The sequence below is a fragment of the Staurois parvus genome, unplaced genomic scaffold (genome assembly GCF_062004578.1).
Source record: "Staurois parvus isolate SC_StPar_1 unplaced genomic scaffold, SC_StPar_1.0 ptg000253l, whole genome shotgun sequence".
Lineage (NCBI taxonomy): Eukaryota > Metazoa > Chordata > Amphibia > Anura > Ranidae > Staurois > Staurois parvus.
In genome coordinates, this window is record NW_028318049.1 from 1,041,402 (window position 1) to 1,058,941 (window position 17,540).

The window sequence follows — 17,540 nt, forward strand, 5'->3', positions numbered from 1 at the left end:
CACAGTGATAGATAATAGAACAATTTACAGTTGTCACCAGAACAGGAGGGAAAAGGAAATAATAGAAAGTGGGACCACCTGTTCTGGTGACAAATCTACAGCAGGCCATACATTATGCAAATTTCTGCCAATTCCTGATGAATCTGCCAAAATCTGCTGAGTGGGTGGCCCTTTTGGCCGACTCCCACCCAACATCCTTCAATTGAAAGATTGAAGTTGCCAAGATGGAAAATTGTCGGCCAAACAGCAGCTGCATCCAAATAAACAACGCCACTGTTTAGGTACACTGACAGCGGCTGGTGGTAGAATACAATAGCCCAGCAGGGGGCATATGTCTATCTGCGCTATTAGAGTGGATGGAGAAGTCTGTTAAATCTGGAAGTATGGCCAGCTTAAGAGGGTTACTTCCCTCACTTTGGAGAATTTTTCTCTGACTTCTTGTCTTGTCTGTAGGACAGGAAATAAAAGGAAATTTCCCCAATGAGACACAGACCACAAACTAAAAATACATGAGGGGGTGTTAAAATGTGGAACGTCAAGCCCTGTCAGCCCCCTCCCGTTTTTCAGTTAAAGGGGCCAGGTGGGAAATAGTCAGCTAAACAGCAGATGCAGCTGCTGTTCAGGTATTCTGACAGTTGCAGGCGATGGCTGTCAGAATACTATAGCCCAACATGGGAGACTCGTCCACGGGGTACACTGTCTAGCATGGATGGAAGAATCTGTCAAAAAAAATCCCCAAAACTATGCAAATATCGCTCAGTTCCTGATGAACCAGCCAAAATGTGATCAGTAGGTGGCTCTGTAGCCATCCTTCCACCCAACATCCTTTTGATTAAAAACTGATGGAAAATTGTCCAGCAAAACAGCAGCTGAATCCAATGAGACGCAGCCGCTGTCCAGGTGCTCTGACAGCCAGGATATTTGTCCATCCACTCTGTACAGCATGGATGGAGGAATCTGAATTAGTATGGCCATCTTAAATCGGTAGTAAAGGCTCGAGGCTTTTTGTATCATCATGCATTCTATGCAAGAAGGTAAACAACATTCTGTGTGCAGCCCCCCCTAATACTTGAGCCCCATTGCGATCCAGCAATGAACAAGAGAGCCAAGGCTCTCCAGGGACTCTCCCTCCTCATTGGCTTAGACAGCAGCGAGAGTAATTGGCTCCCACTGCTGTCAACCACAGTCAGTGAGCCAATGAGGAAAAAGAGGGGGAAGGGTCAAGCCGCGGCTGTGTGTGAATGGACACACAGAGCAGCAGCTCAGGAGTGAGCCTGCTTGGGTGCCCCTATAGCAAGTGGCTAGCTCTGGGGGCACTAGGCAGGAGGGAGGGGCTAGGAGCGCTGGCGGGGGACATGAGAAGAGGAGGATCAGGGCTGCTCTGTGCAAAACCATTACACAGAGCAGGTAGGTTTAACTTGTTTTTTTCTAATTGCCTTTAATATCACTTTAAATGTCTCCTGCGTTGTGCCTTACCCAGGGGCGGACTGACCATTTGGAAACTCGAGCACTGCCCGAGGGCCCGGGGTCAGTAGGGGGCCCCATGAGATGCCCCGGGTACCTTTTTCATAGGCTTTTTTGAGTTTGGGCAAGAACACAGGGGCCCCATGATCCCCTATTGAGGGCCCGGGGTCAGTAGGGGGCCCCATGAGATGCCTCTGGTACATTTTTCATAGGCTTTTTTGAGTTTGGGCAAGGACACAGGGGCCCCATGATCCCCTATTGCCCGGGGGCCCCATGAGTTGTCAGTCCGCCCCTGGCCTTACCTTATGATCCTAATCACCAACAACAGTCCTGCATTTGGTGCCAAGTCCTTCTGATTCCCATCATCCCCTACCACACATGGTATGTACACATTTAAATACCTGATCATGTACAGGTGAGATAAGACACCAGGGATTTACTCTTCATGTGATCTGATAAGTAAACAGTACATTCATACATTTTATTAAAGTGTTTGTAAGCCCTCACATATAGCCAAGTGACTGGCCTCAGGTGATACACAAAGATTAAACAAATCCTCCTACATAAGTTGTACCTGTTTACCTGCAGACTTGTCTTCTCTTCTCTACTTCTGTTCAAAGTTCTGAATTTATACAACCCTTTCTAGCTTTTAGAAAACAGGGGATGGAGAGCTAAAGTTACACTCTACAGACCTCAGTGAGGAGAGCTCTGAGAGATGATTGGAGAGAAGAGACACTCCCCCTTCACACAGGAGCAGAGCTGAGGCTGTCAATCACAGGCTGTGTGCTGGAGCTCTCTTCCCATCACCATTTTTCTCTTGATGTCAGGAATACTTGTCAGAAGTGACTCTTGCTGATAGAAGAGGAAGGAGGCAGCAGACAGAAATAACTTTTAGCACTCCTAACTGAGGCAGGTACACACTAGAGAGAGATATGCTTTGTTTATATTTCATGTCTGAGGTTTACAACCACTTTAAATGAAGATTCTCAACTTCTTAGTAAACCAGCCGTGTTCTGCAGTATAGGTACCGCTTAGTGTTCTGATGACCAAAAACATCCCAAGTCCATGTTGTCTGTTATCGATTCTGCAATACTGCTCCAGAATAGGAAGATTCCGATTGGTTGTTATGGAGCAACACAGACAGAAATTTCTACCCGTCCCAAGAACTTAGGGCTAAAAAGCCAAATTCCCTCAGCTATAAAACATGTAAATCTGCCGTAGCAAAAGTTATTTTCCATTTTTATAGCAAATACTGAACCTAAAGAGCAGAAATATCACAATTTTAGCATAATATTCACATGGACCTGAGGCATGGGGCACTATGTGCCTCACCTACATCACTGATGTCTCTCCATCTCATTGGCTGAATGATTATCTCCTTCAAGTGGCGCCCTCTCTTGTACATAGGTGTACTTTAATTTTCTCTTTCCGATGCCTCGCCTTACACGTCTCCAGGGCAGTAAGCGGATAGCTGGCAGAACACATAGCCCTCCTCTTGGTAGGATTTCTTAAGTTCAACCTTAACACAAGAGGAAGAATAGATGGTTCATCCCGAAAACAAATATTGAAAGCTCAAAACGTAACATGCGCACAAGCTCACCAGTTTTTTGCCATCAAAGCAGAGACCAATAACGGCGCCACCACTGCCAGGGAGCTTCACCGCGCATCCGTGCTGAAAAATACAAAACAAATTTAACCTTTTTTTAAGTTCAAAAATGTAATCTGCAGAATGAATCACAAAACTTGGAAAAGCTCCTTGAATACAAAATTCACAATTTATGAGATTGCCAAACATTCTACGGAGACCATATGGCCCAACGCGGGAAAATATTTACAGCCAGAGCAAAAAAATGGCACCATTGGTATAATTAGGAATATATTTGTACAATATCATTATTGAGAGATTCATTACTTCAAGCAGGGTTGGGCTGAGGGATGGGTAAAGGAGGAGGCAGGAAAGGGGGGAAAAAATGGGCAGGACCTGCAATCTTACATAGTTACATAGTTAGTCTGGCTGAAAAAAAGACAAAAGTCCATCCAGTTCAACCATTAAAATAAAAAAAAAAGTTATAATCCTACACCCACCGTTGATCCAGAGGAAGGCAAAAAATCCAGCAAAGCATGATCCAATTTGCTGCTGCAGGAGAAAAACATCTATGCTGCTGAAGTAGATCACAGCTACTGTATATAAAAAGTTATGTAGTGAGGTGAGTTGTTGAGGAGCTGGACCAGCACAGAGAATATCTAGGTCAGAGTTTCCCAACCGGTGTTCCTGCAGAGGTTGGTAGGGGTATCTTGAGTAATTAGCAATTTCTGCCTCTCAGATAAGTTCCCACTGACACCATTGATCGTTTTAGCTTTCTGTTAGAGGGTAATTCTTCCCAATGACCACAAGTGTAATGCAGGCCATAGATGGGTCGAAAATCGTCCGATTTTTCGGCCGAAAATAAAATCGGCCAATTTTCGGATCGTTAGTGGGTTAATAGGTCAGCCGTTTTCGGTATTTTGGCATATTTTTTCATCGGTAAAGTTTGAAAAACCGATTTTTGCGGCAATGATGGGCAAATCTGCGGATCTTTTTACCGATAAAAAATCTGCGCATGAGCAGTGACCTGCAAGAGGAAGACAAAAAGAAGAAGAAGAAGAGGATGAAGAAGAAGAAGAGGATGAAAAAGAAGAAGAGGATGAAGAAGAAGAAGAGGATGAAGAAGAAGTCCAGTCCGGCAAAAAATGTCCCTGCAGAGAGCTCCGCTATTTCTTTGACAGTTCTTTGACATTTATAGCGGTTGCAACATTGTATCTATTTGTTTCTGAATAAACACATCTGTATCTGTAATGGATACAAATAGATACATTGTTGCAGCCGCTATAAATATCAAAGAACTGTCAAAGAAATAGCGGAGCTCTCTGCAGAGACACTTTTTGCCGGCTGTAGACGGGATGAAAATCGGCCGATTTTTTTTACGGGTTCTGGTAACGTCGGCCGATGGAACGACCGATTTTTCATTTTTTTAAAGAAAATCAGCTGGTTTTCTCCCCATCTATGGCCTGCATTAGGATGATTCTTCCCATTGACCATCACATTGATGTATCACAGGGTTGTAGATATAGTAATTATTAGCAGGAGTCAGTGGCGCCCCGAGACAGGTGCGGGGGGGGGGGGGGAAGGTGACACTGGACCCACTCCACGAAAGGGTAAGTTGTAAAGCAAGCCGACGATCTCCGCAGGATGAATCCGATCCATCCTGCAGGGATCGTCGGCTTTCTTTACAACTTACCTTTTTGTGAACAGAGTTGCATGCTGCCAATCCCAGCAGGATGGATTGGATCTACGGATTGGGGAGCATAATGGATCGGACTCCAATCCATTATGTTCACTCCGCAGATCCAAACCATTCTGCGGGGATCGTCAGAGGGGGTGTCACCAAGTGTTATCGCACTGGGTGACACCAACCCTAGGGACACCCCTGGCAGGAGTTCTCAGAGACCGAAAAGTTATTTCAAGGGTTCCTCTGTGCGGATAAGGTTGAAAAAGGCTGATCTAGATGCCCGGGTAGAGGGCTGTGATGGGCAAGAGGGCAGGAGGAGATTGTGTTAGGAATCGACTCTTCCTGGAGTAGTCAGATTTTCTAAAGATTTAAAGACAATTTGCAACTAAGTGAAAAACCATTAATGGAATTATAAAAAATTTTTTTGCCAAACTGGCATTTAAAATACTTGACTTTTCCAAGTTTTTACCTTCTATTTTCTTAAGTTGGTGACAGAGTCTCTTTAAAGGATAAGTTCACCTTTGGAACAAGTAACATGTTCCACCCATATTTCACCCTCTCCCTCTAATCCCCCTCCTCCATGTGATAGGGGGTGGGGGTTCTTCCCCCTGTACTCCGTCACTTTTTAAAAATAGCGTGGCTGTGCAGGGCTCCTCCCACACAGCATTCTGACATTCATTCATAGATTTCTGCAAATGAGAAAATGACACGTCCCAGTGAAGCAGACAGATTTTGTAGTTTGAAGGAACTGAAGGCGCTCTGATCAGCACACCCCGTAGTTCATTCACACTGCCTACAGCTCTGAAAAATGACAGCCTGTACAGATGTATAGGCAACACAGCTGTAGGCAATGTGTGCAGGAGCCTGACATTGCACCCACGATCTGCTGATTGTGGGTGCAATTCTTTGCAGGCTCCTGTTTTAAAAAATAATAAATGCACATTTAATTACCTGCAAAAATATGTGCATTTGTTACTTTTTATGTAAAAGTGAAATTATCTTTTAAAGTGGAATGCTAAACAAATTTATTAATACCAAGTCAGTTCTGATTCTGCGCCGCTATGTCCAAAAATGAAAAAAACTCCAATCTAGCTGCTGCTTTTAACAAATAATATTTACAGTGTGTGTGTATAAAAATATATATATATATATATATATATATATATATATATATCAGGGGCGGACTGACCATTTGGAAACTTGGGCACTGCCTGAGGGCCCGGGGTCAGTAGGGGGCCCCATGAGATGCCCCTGGTACCTTTTTCATAGGCTTTTTTGAGTTTGGGCAAGGACACAGGAGCCCCATGATCCCCTATTGCCCGGGGCCCCATGAGTTGTCAGTCCGCCCCTGATATATACACATACATACACACACATATGCAGTTCTATGTCATTTAATCTTCAGACTGTCTTCCAACTCAATGAGTGCATCATTTATTCTTTTTTCTGCCATCATTCTTGTGACTATCTACATTTCTATAGTGTTCTATAATGTGTTGCGCTCTGTGTCCCCGTTGGGGAGATCACTTCTGGTTCTACATTGCTACGATAAACCAAGTAACAGGAGGGCAGAGACTGCAATAGACAGAAGATCTCCCAGAGGATCCTATGACTTTTCCCATCTTTGATTTTATTGCTGTGTGTCCCCTGATATTCTCTGTCTGGTCAGGGTGACAGCTGTCAGAGCTGAGAATTTCTCCTTACTTCCTGGCATGCCTCTAGGATGGGAAGTAAGGGGAGATCTCTCCATGGGGACACACACAAAGCTATTTTGTATAAATCACCTTGTGAAGTGATGCAATAAACATTCCCCTTTGTCATGTCACCATCGTCAGAAATTAATGTCACATTGTGAACAGAAAATGCCCAGCACTCTGGCAAGTTTTTGCAGTCTGTACTACTGATTCCTCCCTGCCCACAGCACTGATAGCAGACCTTGTGCTGGGTGTGAGTGGTGTATATGTCTGTGTCAGGGGCGACCACTTTCTTTCAAGAAATAAAAGAGAATACCTGTTTAGCGATTTCAACCATCCGCAGGTTCCCGGGGCCCAGGCAGGCGTCCGTAAATATTGACCTGGAGTGGAGAATTGATGTCATTAATAGGTGGAGTAAGCTCTGTTATAGTAATCAAATGTTTAAAGGAGAAGTACATCTTCCACCAGCATAAAAGAGAGGTAAACGCCATATCTATGCTGTCAGTAGATTCGGCATCATACCTCACTATGTGCACTTTTCTTAAAGCCCAACTCCGGGCTGCTGCTAAATGCACCCATGTAGTGGGGCCCCCAGCACTGCATGGGTTAAATGTTTGTTCCTTGCAGGGGAAAGGTGTAAGTAGTAATACCTACCTTATTCCTCTCTTCCCTGGCAGCTGGGGTTGTCTGACTGTCTGGGCTGTGGGCACGTCCTCTCTGTCCTCTTGTACAATGCAGGACTGCTACTCCTACACTGTATATGATGGCATCAGAGGGCCAGTGAAGACATCAATTGGCTAGCCAATGAAGTGGCTTTGAGGGGGGACTGGTCACAGCCTGTAGAAGTGAGGGATAAGGAAGTACCTCACCTACAGCCAAACAAGAATGTAACGTATGTAGTACTGGGGGGGGGGGGAGAAGACCTAGTGACCACTATAGACTATGGAAGCTGATAACAGCGGGCTGACAACACTACTGCTATTTGGGAGGTTGTGGTTTAATGTTGTCAGCCTGCAAAAGGAAGTGCTGTTAAAGGCAGGATCTCCAGGTAAGAAACTGTGCACAATCTGTCACTTAGTCTCATATCATATATCTCCTTTTTGGGTTGGTTGCTCTATCTGAGGAATGGTACTTTGGTGTACTCCACCATCTTCCGTCTCCATCCTTCCTGATCCGCCTTACCTCCGCAGTTCCAGGTTCCGGTCCATCAGCTTGGCCATTTCAATCCAATTCTTCTGCTCTATCGCTGCCCTGAAAAGGCAGAATTGTGATATATAGGCATACTGGTTGGAATCGTGTCTTAGGCCCCATGTACACGGGACCCTTCTGAATGATAGAAACTGACTGCTGGAAAACGTAGGTTAACCACTTGAGCTCCAGAGGATTTACCCCCCTTAATGACCAGGCCTCTTTTTGCTACTCAGCGCTGCACTAATTCAACTGATAATTGCGCAGTCATGCAATTCTGCACCCAAACAAAATTTACGTCCTTTTTTTCACACAAATAGAGCTTTCTTTCAGTGGTATTTGATCACCTGTGCGCTTTTTATTTTTCACGCTATAAACAAAAAAAGGCCAACAATATTTTTTACTTTCAGCTATAAAAAATATATAGTAAACTCAAAGTTGGTTATAAATTTAGGCCAAAATGTATTCTGCTACATGTTTTTGGTAAAAAAAAATCCCAATAAGTGTATATTGATTGCTTTGTGTGGAAGTTATAGCGTCTACAAACTATGGTATAAATACTGCAATTTACGCCATTTTTCTGCTATACGGTACATAAATGAAATTTACATCCTTTTTTCCCCCACAAATTGAGCTTTCTTTCGGTGGTATTTGATCGCCTGTGCGGTTTTTATTTTTTGCGCTATAAAAAAAAAAGGCTGACAATTTTGAGAAAAAAAAAACAATATTTTGGACTTTTTGCTATAAAACATGTCCAGTAAAAAAAAAATGCAAAAATCAAATTTAGTCATAAATTTCTGCCAAAATGCATTCTGCGACATGTCTTTGCTAAAAAAAAAACCCAATACGTGTAAATTATTTGGTTTACGTGAAAGTTGTAGCGTTTACAAATGGCGGGAAAGATACTGGGATTTTTAGTTTTTTTTTTATACTAATAATGGCGGCGATCAGCAAATTATGGCGGCGATCAGTGACTTATGGCAGTGACCAGCGACTTATGGCGGGACTGCGGCGGACATTCTGACATTGGGGGGTACTGACTTGGGGTCCCTGACATCCCCAAAAACACTAATACAGTGATCAGTGCAAGTAAAAAAACACTGACACTGTACTAATGGCAATGGGGAGGAAGGGGTTAACTTTATTTTGCAGGGAAGGGTTATAGGAGTGAGGGGAGTGTTTTACTAGGGGGCGGGGGTGTGTGCTGCACGGGACAAGGCTGATCGAGAAAGAGAAACTATTCTTTCTCGATCAGCTCATCCTCGAGCTGACAGGGAAGTGACAGACAGCACAGCTACTGCAGCTGTGCTCTCTGTCACTGTTTGCCGCCGATCGCCGAGAAACAGCTGCTAAGGAGCGGCTGTGACCCGGCAAATCACATGATCGGCGGGACAGATAGGGCGGCGGCGTGTGCGCGCGCCCCCTATTTGTTTACAAAACACGCGTTTTAAAATGTGGTTTTGCCTGCGAGTGCCGCCCTGCCGCCGTATATGTACAGTGGCTGGGCGGCAAGTGGTTAAAAAAAACTTCAGGTTTGCCACGTTTGCATTTAGAAGCATTTTTTAAAGATAAGTACAGGAGAACTTCCCAAATGCCCAGAATGCACTGAAAAGTGGTAAATTATTAACTATTTCAAATTGTTTCAGAGAAATACAGAGAGTAGAAGCAGAGACAGCAGTACATGTTGAGATTAGCTTAGGTGTGAGTTGCTCATTAACATTTCTTTTGTTTCCAAGGGTGGGAGAGGTCTGAGGTGTGAATTGGTCACTACAATGTGTGGCAAGCTTGGTAGGAACATCCTGTGTTCAGTGTTTTGTCCATATTAGTACCTTGCAAACGCTTTGCGTGCATTTTTCATGATGAAAAAAGGCTCTGGACAGCATCGGGAACTTGAAAAGTTAAAAAAAGTTTTTGAACACAAACGCTTATAAGCGCAATTTGCCATGTTTACAAGCGTTTTGCGTTTGAAACGCTGATAAAAAATCGACTCCTGAACGCAAGTTTTCTGCGTTCAAAAAAACGACTGTAAACTCAATTGCCTGCAAACGACTGTAAACGAAGATTTGTTCATGGACACATAGGAAAACATTAGGGTGAGTTCAGGGGCTGCTTAAAAAAATGCTGAACATCTCCTAAACGTGAGTTTATCAGATGCAGTGTACATGGAGCCCTTATATATGACAGAGTGTTAGTAACCTCACACATATATATATATATATATATATATATATATATATATATATATATATATATATAGACATTTTCATATATCTTACCTTGCTTTATCTGTCAGCTCTGCAAACATCTTCATGGCTTCGATAACTTCAGGATCACCTGCAAGAAGAAAGACTCTCAGCTCGGTTATTACACAATGTCGCCATCACCCTACATTCCTCGGCACTCACCACCCCCGATTCCCAGGAACAGCCAGCAGTCTCCCTGGAACACCCATTAATCTCCGCTATCTAGTTATATCACCTTTCAATCACCTGTCCATTGTATGGGGAATGCAAGTAGGTCTATGCTCATTGCTGTGTGTGATATATTAAGAGTGGACCTGTCAGTAACTTTAGAAGTCTGTAGAGAGTATGAATACATTCCTGACTTTTCATTTTTCCCAGTATACAGTATTTTTTTTTTCTTTTAAAAGCTTCAACCTTTATTAAATAGCTATCCTTGAACTCAAAATAGTGACTTTGCCTAGGTGGAGATGATGTCACCAGTCTGCTGCAAGCAGGAAGAAGCATTTCCTCAGTCTTCTCTCCCCAGGTGACAAAACTTCAAAACTCAAAATCAAACTTCTTGCAGCAAATTTTAAAATGAGATACTGCAGCAGGGGCTGATCTGTATCAGACATTTGTGAACACAGCCCAAGAACTGCATAGGCACCCAGATTTACATGGTTGTGTCATCTTACCCTAGGGAAGTAGATGGTGATGCAGAATGATGCCTGAACAAACACCAACCATTAAAGGAGAAGTACAGCCAAAGCTTGTTTAGCTGTACTTATCCTGTGGATCAGAGGAGTGCAGTTTGTTCTGCACTCCTGTAACCTGTTTTCTGCGGACAGCAAGTTAAAGTCTGCTGTCAGCTGACATCACTCAACCGGTCCAGGCTAGGGAAAGATCCTGACTTTAAAGTCAGAGTCCACCCAGATCCCTGGACTGGCACCTGGCTCAGCCTCACAGCGATCCACCGAGAGCCTAAGCCAGCCTCTCCTGCACTCTCCACAGCCCAGCACTCCAGTGAGTGCGGGGGTAAATAAGAGAGCCGGAGACTGACAGTCACCAGCTCTCTGCTCACGGGGCACTGAGAACTAAGTGATCAGCACTCTTTGATCACTCAGTTCTCATGCTTAGAGCCAGCGGGGAACAGATGCAGCATCGGATCAATGCTGCATCCACCTAGGTAAGCATGATTTAATAAAAAAAAAACTTTATAATTGATTTAATCCCACCGGCATACAAAAACTGCATTAGTACTGGGTGAAGTGACCCTTTAAAAGTTGAGGGTCATTAAATAAGCAGCTACTTCCAGCATCCAATTGGATTTCAGTATACAGAAGTTGGAGTAGTGAAGTGACTGCTGGTTGGTTGCTGCTCAGCTCCTCACTGAAGATGCTTGATAGACTTGTATGAAGCTGTAGGAAGTGCAATAAGCAGGGACACCGATAGGGGGTTCAGGCAGAATGAAGTGCCATAATCAAGGATGCCAATGGGGGGGGGGCAGTATGAAATGCAATAAACTAGGGTCAAACAATAAGGAGTACAGGCAGTATAAAGTGCCATAACCAGGGCTGCCGATTGATGGTACAGACTGTATGTCAGTAGAGTGAAAAAGGTGCAGTTATTCACTTTAAGGTCATCACAGAGGACAAGGGGGCACTCTTTACATCTGGAGGAAAAGAGATTTAATCTCCAAACACGGAAAGGTTTCTTTACAGTAAGAGCTGTGAAAATGTGGAATAGACTCCTTCAAGAGTTGGTTCTGGCCAGCCCAGTAGATTGCTCTAAAAAAGGGCTGGATTCTTGCACAAAATATAACTGGATACTAACACTTATAGGTAAAGTTGATGCAGGGAATATCCGATTGCCTCTCGGGGGATCAGAAAGGAATTTTTCCCCCGATAGAACAAGTTGGACCATGCTTTGCTGTTTTTCTTGCCTTCTTCTGGATCAACTGTGAGTATAGGATTGTATATATTTTTTTCCATTTTATTGGTTGAACTGGATGGACTTGTGTCTTTTTTCAACCAGACTAATGGTGTAACTATGTATGAGGTGCCATAACCCAGAGTGACCCGAATGTTCTGTAGTCAGAGTAAAGTATGAGGATTTGGTTGAGGGGTACCGGACTTTATTGTATTAGATAAAAAGCCACCGCCAGATGCTCACCGTTCAGCCATCGTTGTCGGACATTGTTGTGGATCACACCAGAATCACTTGGATCACGAAGATACGCTAGCCAAAATGGAGGAGCACAGCCAGTGTCCATATGGACGTAATTTCCTGCAGGAAATCAAAGATACATAGTATCAGCAACTTTCTCAAATGAAGGGTATGGATGAACACAGAGTAGAAAGTCATTGTGTAAATGTTTTCACCTAAGATTCATACTATGTTCTGATTGGGTTCAATTGGGAAAACATGAGTCTTGTGTGAAACATTTATGAATAGCTCCCTAACACCCCGGTCACATCAGGTGTGACTTGGCATGCGATTTGTAAATCATATGCCAAGTCGCATCCTATTGTCTGCAATTAGAGCCATCAAATGGTTGTGTTTCTGACTTGGTCGGAGCCGCACCGATTTCTAAAGTAGTACATGCACTACTATTGATGCAATTTGCATAGACATCTGTGTCAGATATCTTGCAAATCGCACCTGAAATCGGCATGTCATCCGACTTTGACATCGTGCGACTTCACTGTATGGTGGCCTGATGGCCCAGCTCCTCACTGTCCAGCACCATAGATCTCGATTGGCATTTGCCATTGAACACTAGAATTGGCAGGTCCACCACTGGCAGATAAGAGGTTCACCCTGAGCACATGTGACAGATGTGAACGGGTCTGGAGAACCGTGGAGAACATTATGCTGCCTGTAACATGGTTCAGCATGACCATTTTGGTGGTGGGTCATACAAACTATTGAGGACCATTTTGAGTTGCTGCAATGACATTTCAGCAACATGGACTAGCCTGCTGCATAATTTTTTCACTTTGATTTTTGGGTGTCTGAATTCGGTCCTCTGTGGGTCGATCATTTTCATTTCCATCAAACGATGGGGCATCCTTACCTTCCTAACACATTACCCTTCCATATCAGTATAGATATCCAGCAGGAGATTTTTCCCCATTGAGATCTGATGTGTTTTCAAAGGGTTCCTTTATTTTTTTTTTTTTGAGCAGTGTGTATATATAAAAAATATATAAATGCTTTTTTTTCAAATAAGTGATCACATAATCTCCTTTCTCAGCTGCATAAGTGGCTTAGAGAGCTAGGGGTAGAGGAACAGCAGGACACTAATCTTCCCAGTGAATGGCTGTGCGGGAAAGTTGGGGGATGGGGGTGGTTAGGACAAGTCTTGGCCATTGGAGGACAGGCAAGCCATGACCATGCTGAGAAGAATGTGTTCTCCTGCCTAGTGTGGTCAGTTTTTAATAGGAAAGCAGAAGGATTAGCAGGAACACCAGGGATTTCACACCAAGGAAGCAATACAAAGAGAACAGGAGACTTTTTAACACAACTACATGGTACAGAAGGCACATACCAGGCAGGGCTCTTTTTTCTGCAGGAACGTGGAGGAACGCAGTTCCAGCACCGAGGGTAGGTAATAGTGCTGGATGGTCTATTATTACTGGCTGCTGGGGGATCTATTGTTGCTAGGGAGGTCAGGTGTTGCTGGGAGAGATACTGGGAGGGTGTCTATTCTTGCTGGTTGCTAGAGGGTCTATTAATACCCGCTGCTGGGAGATCTATTGTTGCTGGGGAATCTATAGTTGCTGGGGGGATGACCTTTCATTGGTTGGCGGTCATTTGTTGTCAGAGGGTCTATTATCTCTGTAGCGGTATTTATTGTTGCTAGGGGATCTATAGTTGTTGGGGGGTCTAATGTTGCTGGCAGGAGGACCTATCATTGCTTGGGGGGTAATTTGATGTCGGAGGGTCTATTATTGCTGTAGGGGGATTTATTGTTGCTAGGGGATCTATAGTTGCTGGCAGGAGGACCTATCATTGCTTGGGGGGTAATTTGTTGTTGGAGGGTCTATTATCGCTGTAGGGGGATATATTGTTGCTGGGGGATCTATAGTTGTGGGGGTCTATTGTTGCTGGCAGGAGAACCTATCATTGCTTGGGGGGTAATTTGTTTTTGGAGGGTCTATTATCGCTGTATAGGGGATCTATTGTTGCTGGCTGCTGAGGATCTATTTTATTGCTTTTCTTGTTACCATTAACAAATTCATACAAATTACTTAGCACCACAAAATGATACTTGGTTCTGTATTCTCTACAAGGGACAATACTGGGAGGTGGGTAGGAGGGGGGGACCAAGGAATGGTGCTCAGAGGTGGGTAGGAGCAGAGACAAGGGGTGACTCGGAAGGGGTGATTCCTGTACCTATTCTTTGAGAAATAAAAGCCCTGATACCAGGAATATGAAATGTTGGGGTAACATACTCTTTCCTCAAAATTTGCCTAAAATCAGTGAAAATTGATTCCTACTTAGGCAAAAATCACTTCTCATCCCTACAGAGAAAAGCGTGGCCCATGGAAAGTCCCGGGTCCCAAGAGTGAGTAAAACACGTACCGAAGCCCTGCTCCTCCATGATGGATCTGCTGAAGTCCATGTAGATCAGACCTTCATAAACCTACAAAGGACATCATATGACAATAGATCATGGAGCTCATTAGTAAGACAGGGAGGACAGGATAATGCACTACTATATAGACCAATATGAAACTGTTGGATATTGGCCAGTTACAGCTGGAACAGGATTTTCTGGATTTTATATAACATATATAAATGTTCCCTCCCTACCCAAATACAAAAGACAGAGGTCTTAAAGCTGAAGTTTAGCTGAAAAACATTTTTTTTCTTTCCATCTTTAGTTACATTACTTACCTGTCAAGGCGTATGTCCCACAATGTACAGACTGCTGGATTCTGGATAAATCTTCACTGCAGGGCTGCCCTGTCCTCTTCCTGATTCCGAACTGCTGGCACTGTGGGGGTTAACAGCTTCAGATCTCCAGGCTCAGCTGCACCAAAGATGGTCCCGCTGGGTCATGCCCCTCCTGCCCTCTCCTCTATTCTGAAAAGTTATTTCTCTAAGTACACTACATGTAACACAACCAGTGAATGGAGGAGAGAGTCCTGTGACTGATAAGACTCTCCCCCATTCACAGATTGTGTATTACGTAATTATCAAGGAAGAAATTCGCTAACCCCACCTATTGTTTTTTTCCTGCTGTAAGGCACAATTTACTTGCTCACCCTTCAGCGTTGTCCTGCTAATGACCCCCCACATCCAGGTCACAAGTCTCCCATCATTTTTTTCATTGTTGACAACATTGGGAGCCAAATACCTCTTCCTAGCCCAGGTAGGACCACCGGGTTGGCCACTCCTGAGCTACTGTATGGAACCTGAAGTATCCTGATATATGTGACCTGCAAATCCCAGAAGGTTTCAGGGCACAGGTGGTCATTCTTGTCCAGGCAAGATTGGCAGCAGGGGGTAAGAAGGGCAAGAAGAACTAAAAACTTTTTTTTATGTTTTACATTGTGGTGGGGGAGGGGGGTACAATGATGCCTAGTACATATAATGGGTGAAGGTCTTTTTCCAAAATCTGCCAGGCAGAGGGAAAATAACTATTCCCAAGTGCCTGGGTCTCCCTGTAGCTGATCTTTTCCCCAGTGCTGTTCTGCACTGTGTCTCTGTGTATGGAGGTGGCCATCTTGGTAGAGGCATGGCTTTGCTTCCTCATGTCAGAGCCTCCAGCAAGGAGATCAGCACAATAATGATATCACCAAATACCATTCCAAAACCTGTAAGACTAGCAGTCAGGGGCAGCAGTGCCATAGATGACCCTACACTGCAGATAGACAGCTATGAGTCTGGGTTCACATTAATGCTGTGCAGGACACCGCATGTAATTCGCACATGTATCGTGCCGCATTATTGTGCAAATTACATGCAATTTCTGTGTGGTGCGATTTGAGACATACATTTTGTATGAATCAAATTGCATGGAATCCGCACCAAAAAGGTACAGAACCCTTTTTTTACCCGAACTTGAATCACATCGCTTGGGTGTTCTCACCCATGCGATGTAATTTCTGGTGATCACATCATATTTTGCAATCTGTTTCGGGGTGTCAATTTCACATTGACACACACACAGGGGCGTATTCGCTACAAGGCAAACAAGGGGTTTGCCTAGGGTGGCAGTTTATAGGGGGGTGGCGGCACGCCCCCCCAGGCAGAAGGGACACTGTGTGTGTCAGCGGGAGGGCTGTCATGGGTGAGGGTACAGCCAAGCCAACACACAAGGAGGGTCACCGGGCCAAGGGACCGGCTGCAGAGGAGAGCGGAGTGGTGGGCTGATCCCCCGTGTGCGCTAGGAGTGCGTGAGGGCCGGGGCCCGCTGTCAGTGCAGGATGGCCAGGAGGTGCCAGCGGAGGAGGAAGAAGACGAGGTCAGGGTGGAGGAGCCCCCCCACTCTTTTGCAGCTGCCAACGGAGATCCTGGGGGAGATGGGACACAGGCGCCCCTCCTTGAGTGATCTGACACCATCTGGAGGAGTCCCTCCTGGACAGGTAAGAGCATGGAGGACAGGTGGTTCCCCACTCCTGTCTCACTGTCCCCCTGACACACTGCCCCCCACCTGTCCCATTTCGCTCCCCCGTCCCATTGCCTCCACCTGTCAACCTGCCCCACACCTGTTCCACTTCCCCCCTCCTGTTCCCCACATTGTCCCACTACCCACCATCTGTCCCCACTGCCCCTCACCTGTCCTTCTGCACTCCTCCTGTCCCGCTGCCCCAATCCTGTCCCATGCCCCCCCCATCACGCTGCCCCCCACCTGTCCCTCTGCACCCCTCTTATCCCACTGCCCCTCACCTGTCCCTCTGCACTCCTGCTGTCCCACTGCCCCTCACTTGTCCCTCTGCTCTCCTCCTATCCCACTGCCCCTCACCTGTCCCTCTGCACTCCTGCTGTCCCACTGCCCCTCACCTATCCCTCTGTGCTCCTGTCCCTCTGCGCTCCTCCTGTCCTGCTGCCCTGATCCTATCCTGTGCTCCCCGTCACTCTGCCCCCCACCTGTCCCTCTGCCCCCCAACTGTCCCTCTGCCTCCCCACCCATCACGCTGCCCCCATCATGCTGCCCTTCCCCTGTCACGCTGCCTCCCTCTTGTCCTGCTACCCCCCAAGTGTCCTGATGGCCTACTCCTGTCCTGATATCCCCCATCATGTTCCCTCCCTCCTGTCCTGCTGCCCCCCTCCTGTTCTGTGGCCCCCCATCATGCTGCCTCCCTCCTGTCCTGTGGCCCCTTATCATGCTGCCCCCCTTCTGTCCCACGACCCCCCCCCATGTCACACTGCTCTCCATCATGCTCCTGTCCTGAAGAGGTGGATCTTAAACAGCAAAGGGAGGGACAAATTTAGATGAGGGGTGCCCGATTTTAGTCTTCCTAGGGCAGCACAAAACCAAAATACACTACTGCACCCACACCAGATTGCATGAACGCCATGAGATTGCAAGGCCGTGCGGGAAATGCACAGGATTCGCAGAGTTTCCCACACCGCATTAGTGTGAACCTGGTCTGAGGATACAGAACAGGAGCTCCTAGACACCTTCACATCCCAGGACGTTCACTACTATGTCTCAGGAGAGAGTCAAGTTGAAAAGGTACACCTTCAGG

General features: G+C 45.5%; 1 protein-coding gene across 2 annotated transcripts in view; it reads right to left on the minus strand.

The window, feature by feature from the left end:
* Positions 1 to 1,931: 1,931 nt before the first annotated feature.
* LOC149459604 (uncharacterized) overlaps positions 1,932 to 17,540 on the minus strand; it is a 67,980-nt gene continuing 52,371 nt past the window's right edge. For both annotated transcript variants that reach the window (XM_089680915.1, XM_089680914.1), the window contains 7 exons: positions 14,425 to 14,485; positions 12,010 to 12,123; positions 9,892 to 9,949; positions 7,610 to 7,678; positions 6,744 to 6,807; positions 3,065 to 3,136; positions 1,932 to 2,983 (listed from right to left, as the gene is read on the minus strand). In XM_089680915.1, coding sequence (XP_089537041.1) covers positions 2,906 to 2,983; positions 3,065 to 3,136; positions 6,744 to 6,807; positions 7,610 to 7,678; positions 9,892 to 9,949; positions 12,010 to 12,123; positions 14,425 to 14,485 — 516 coding nt within the window. In that variant the 3' untranslated portion in view covers positions 1,932 to 2,905. The remainder of the gene's footprint in view (positions 2,984 to 3,064; positions 3,137 to 6,743; positions 6,808 to 7,609; positions 7,679 to 9,891; positions 9,950 to 12,009; positions 12,124 to 14,424; positions 14,486 to 17,540) is intronic.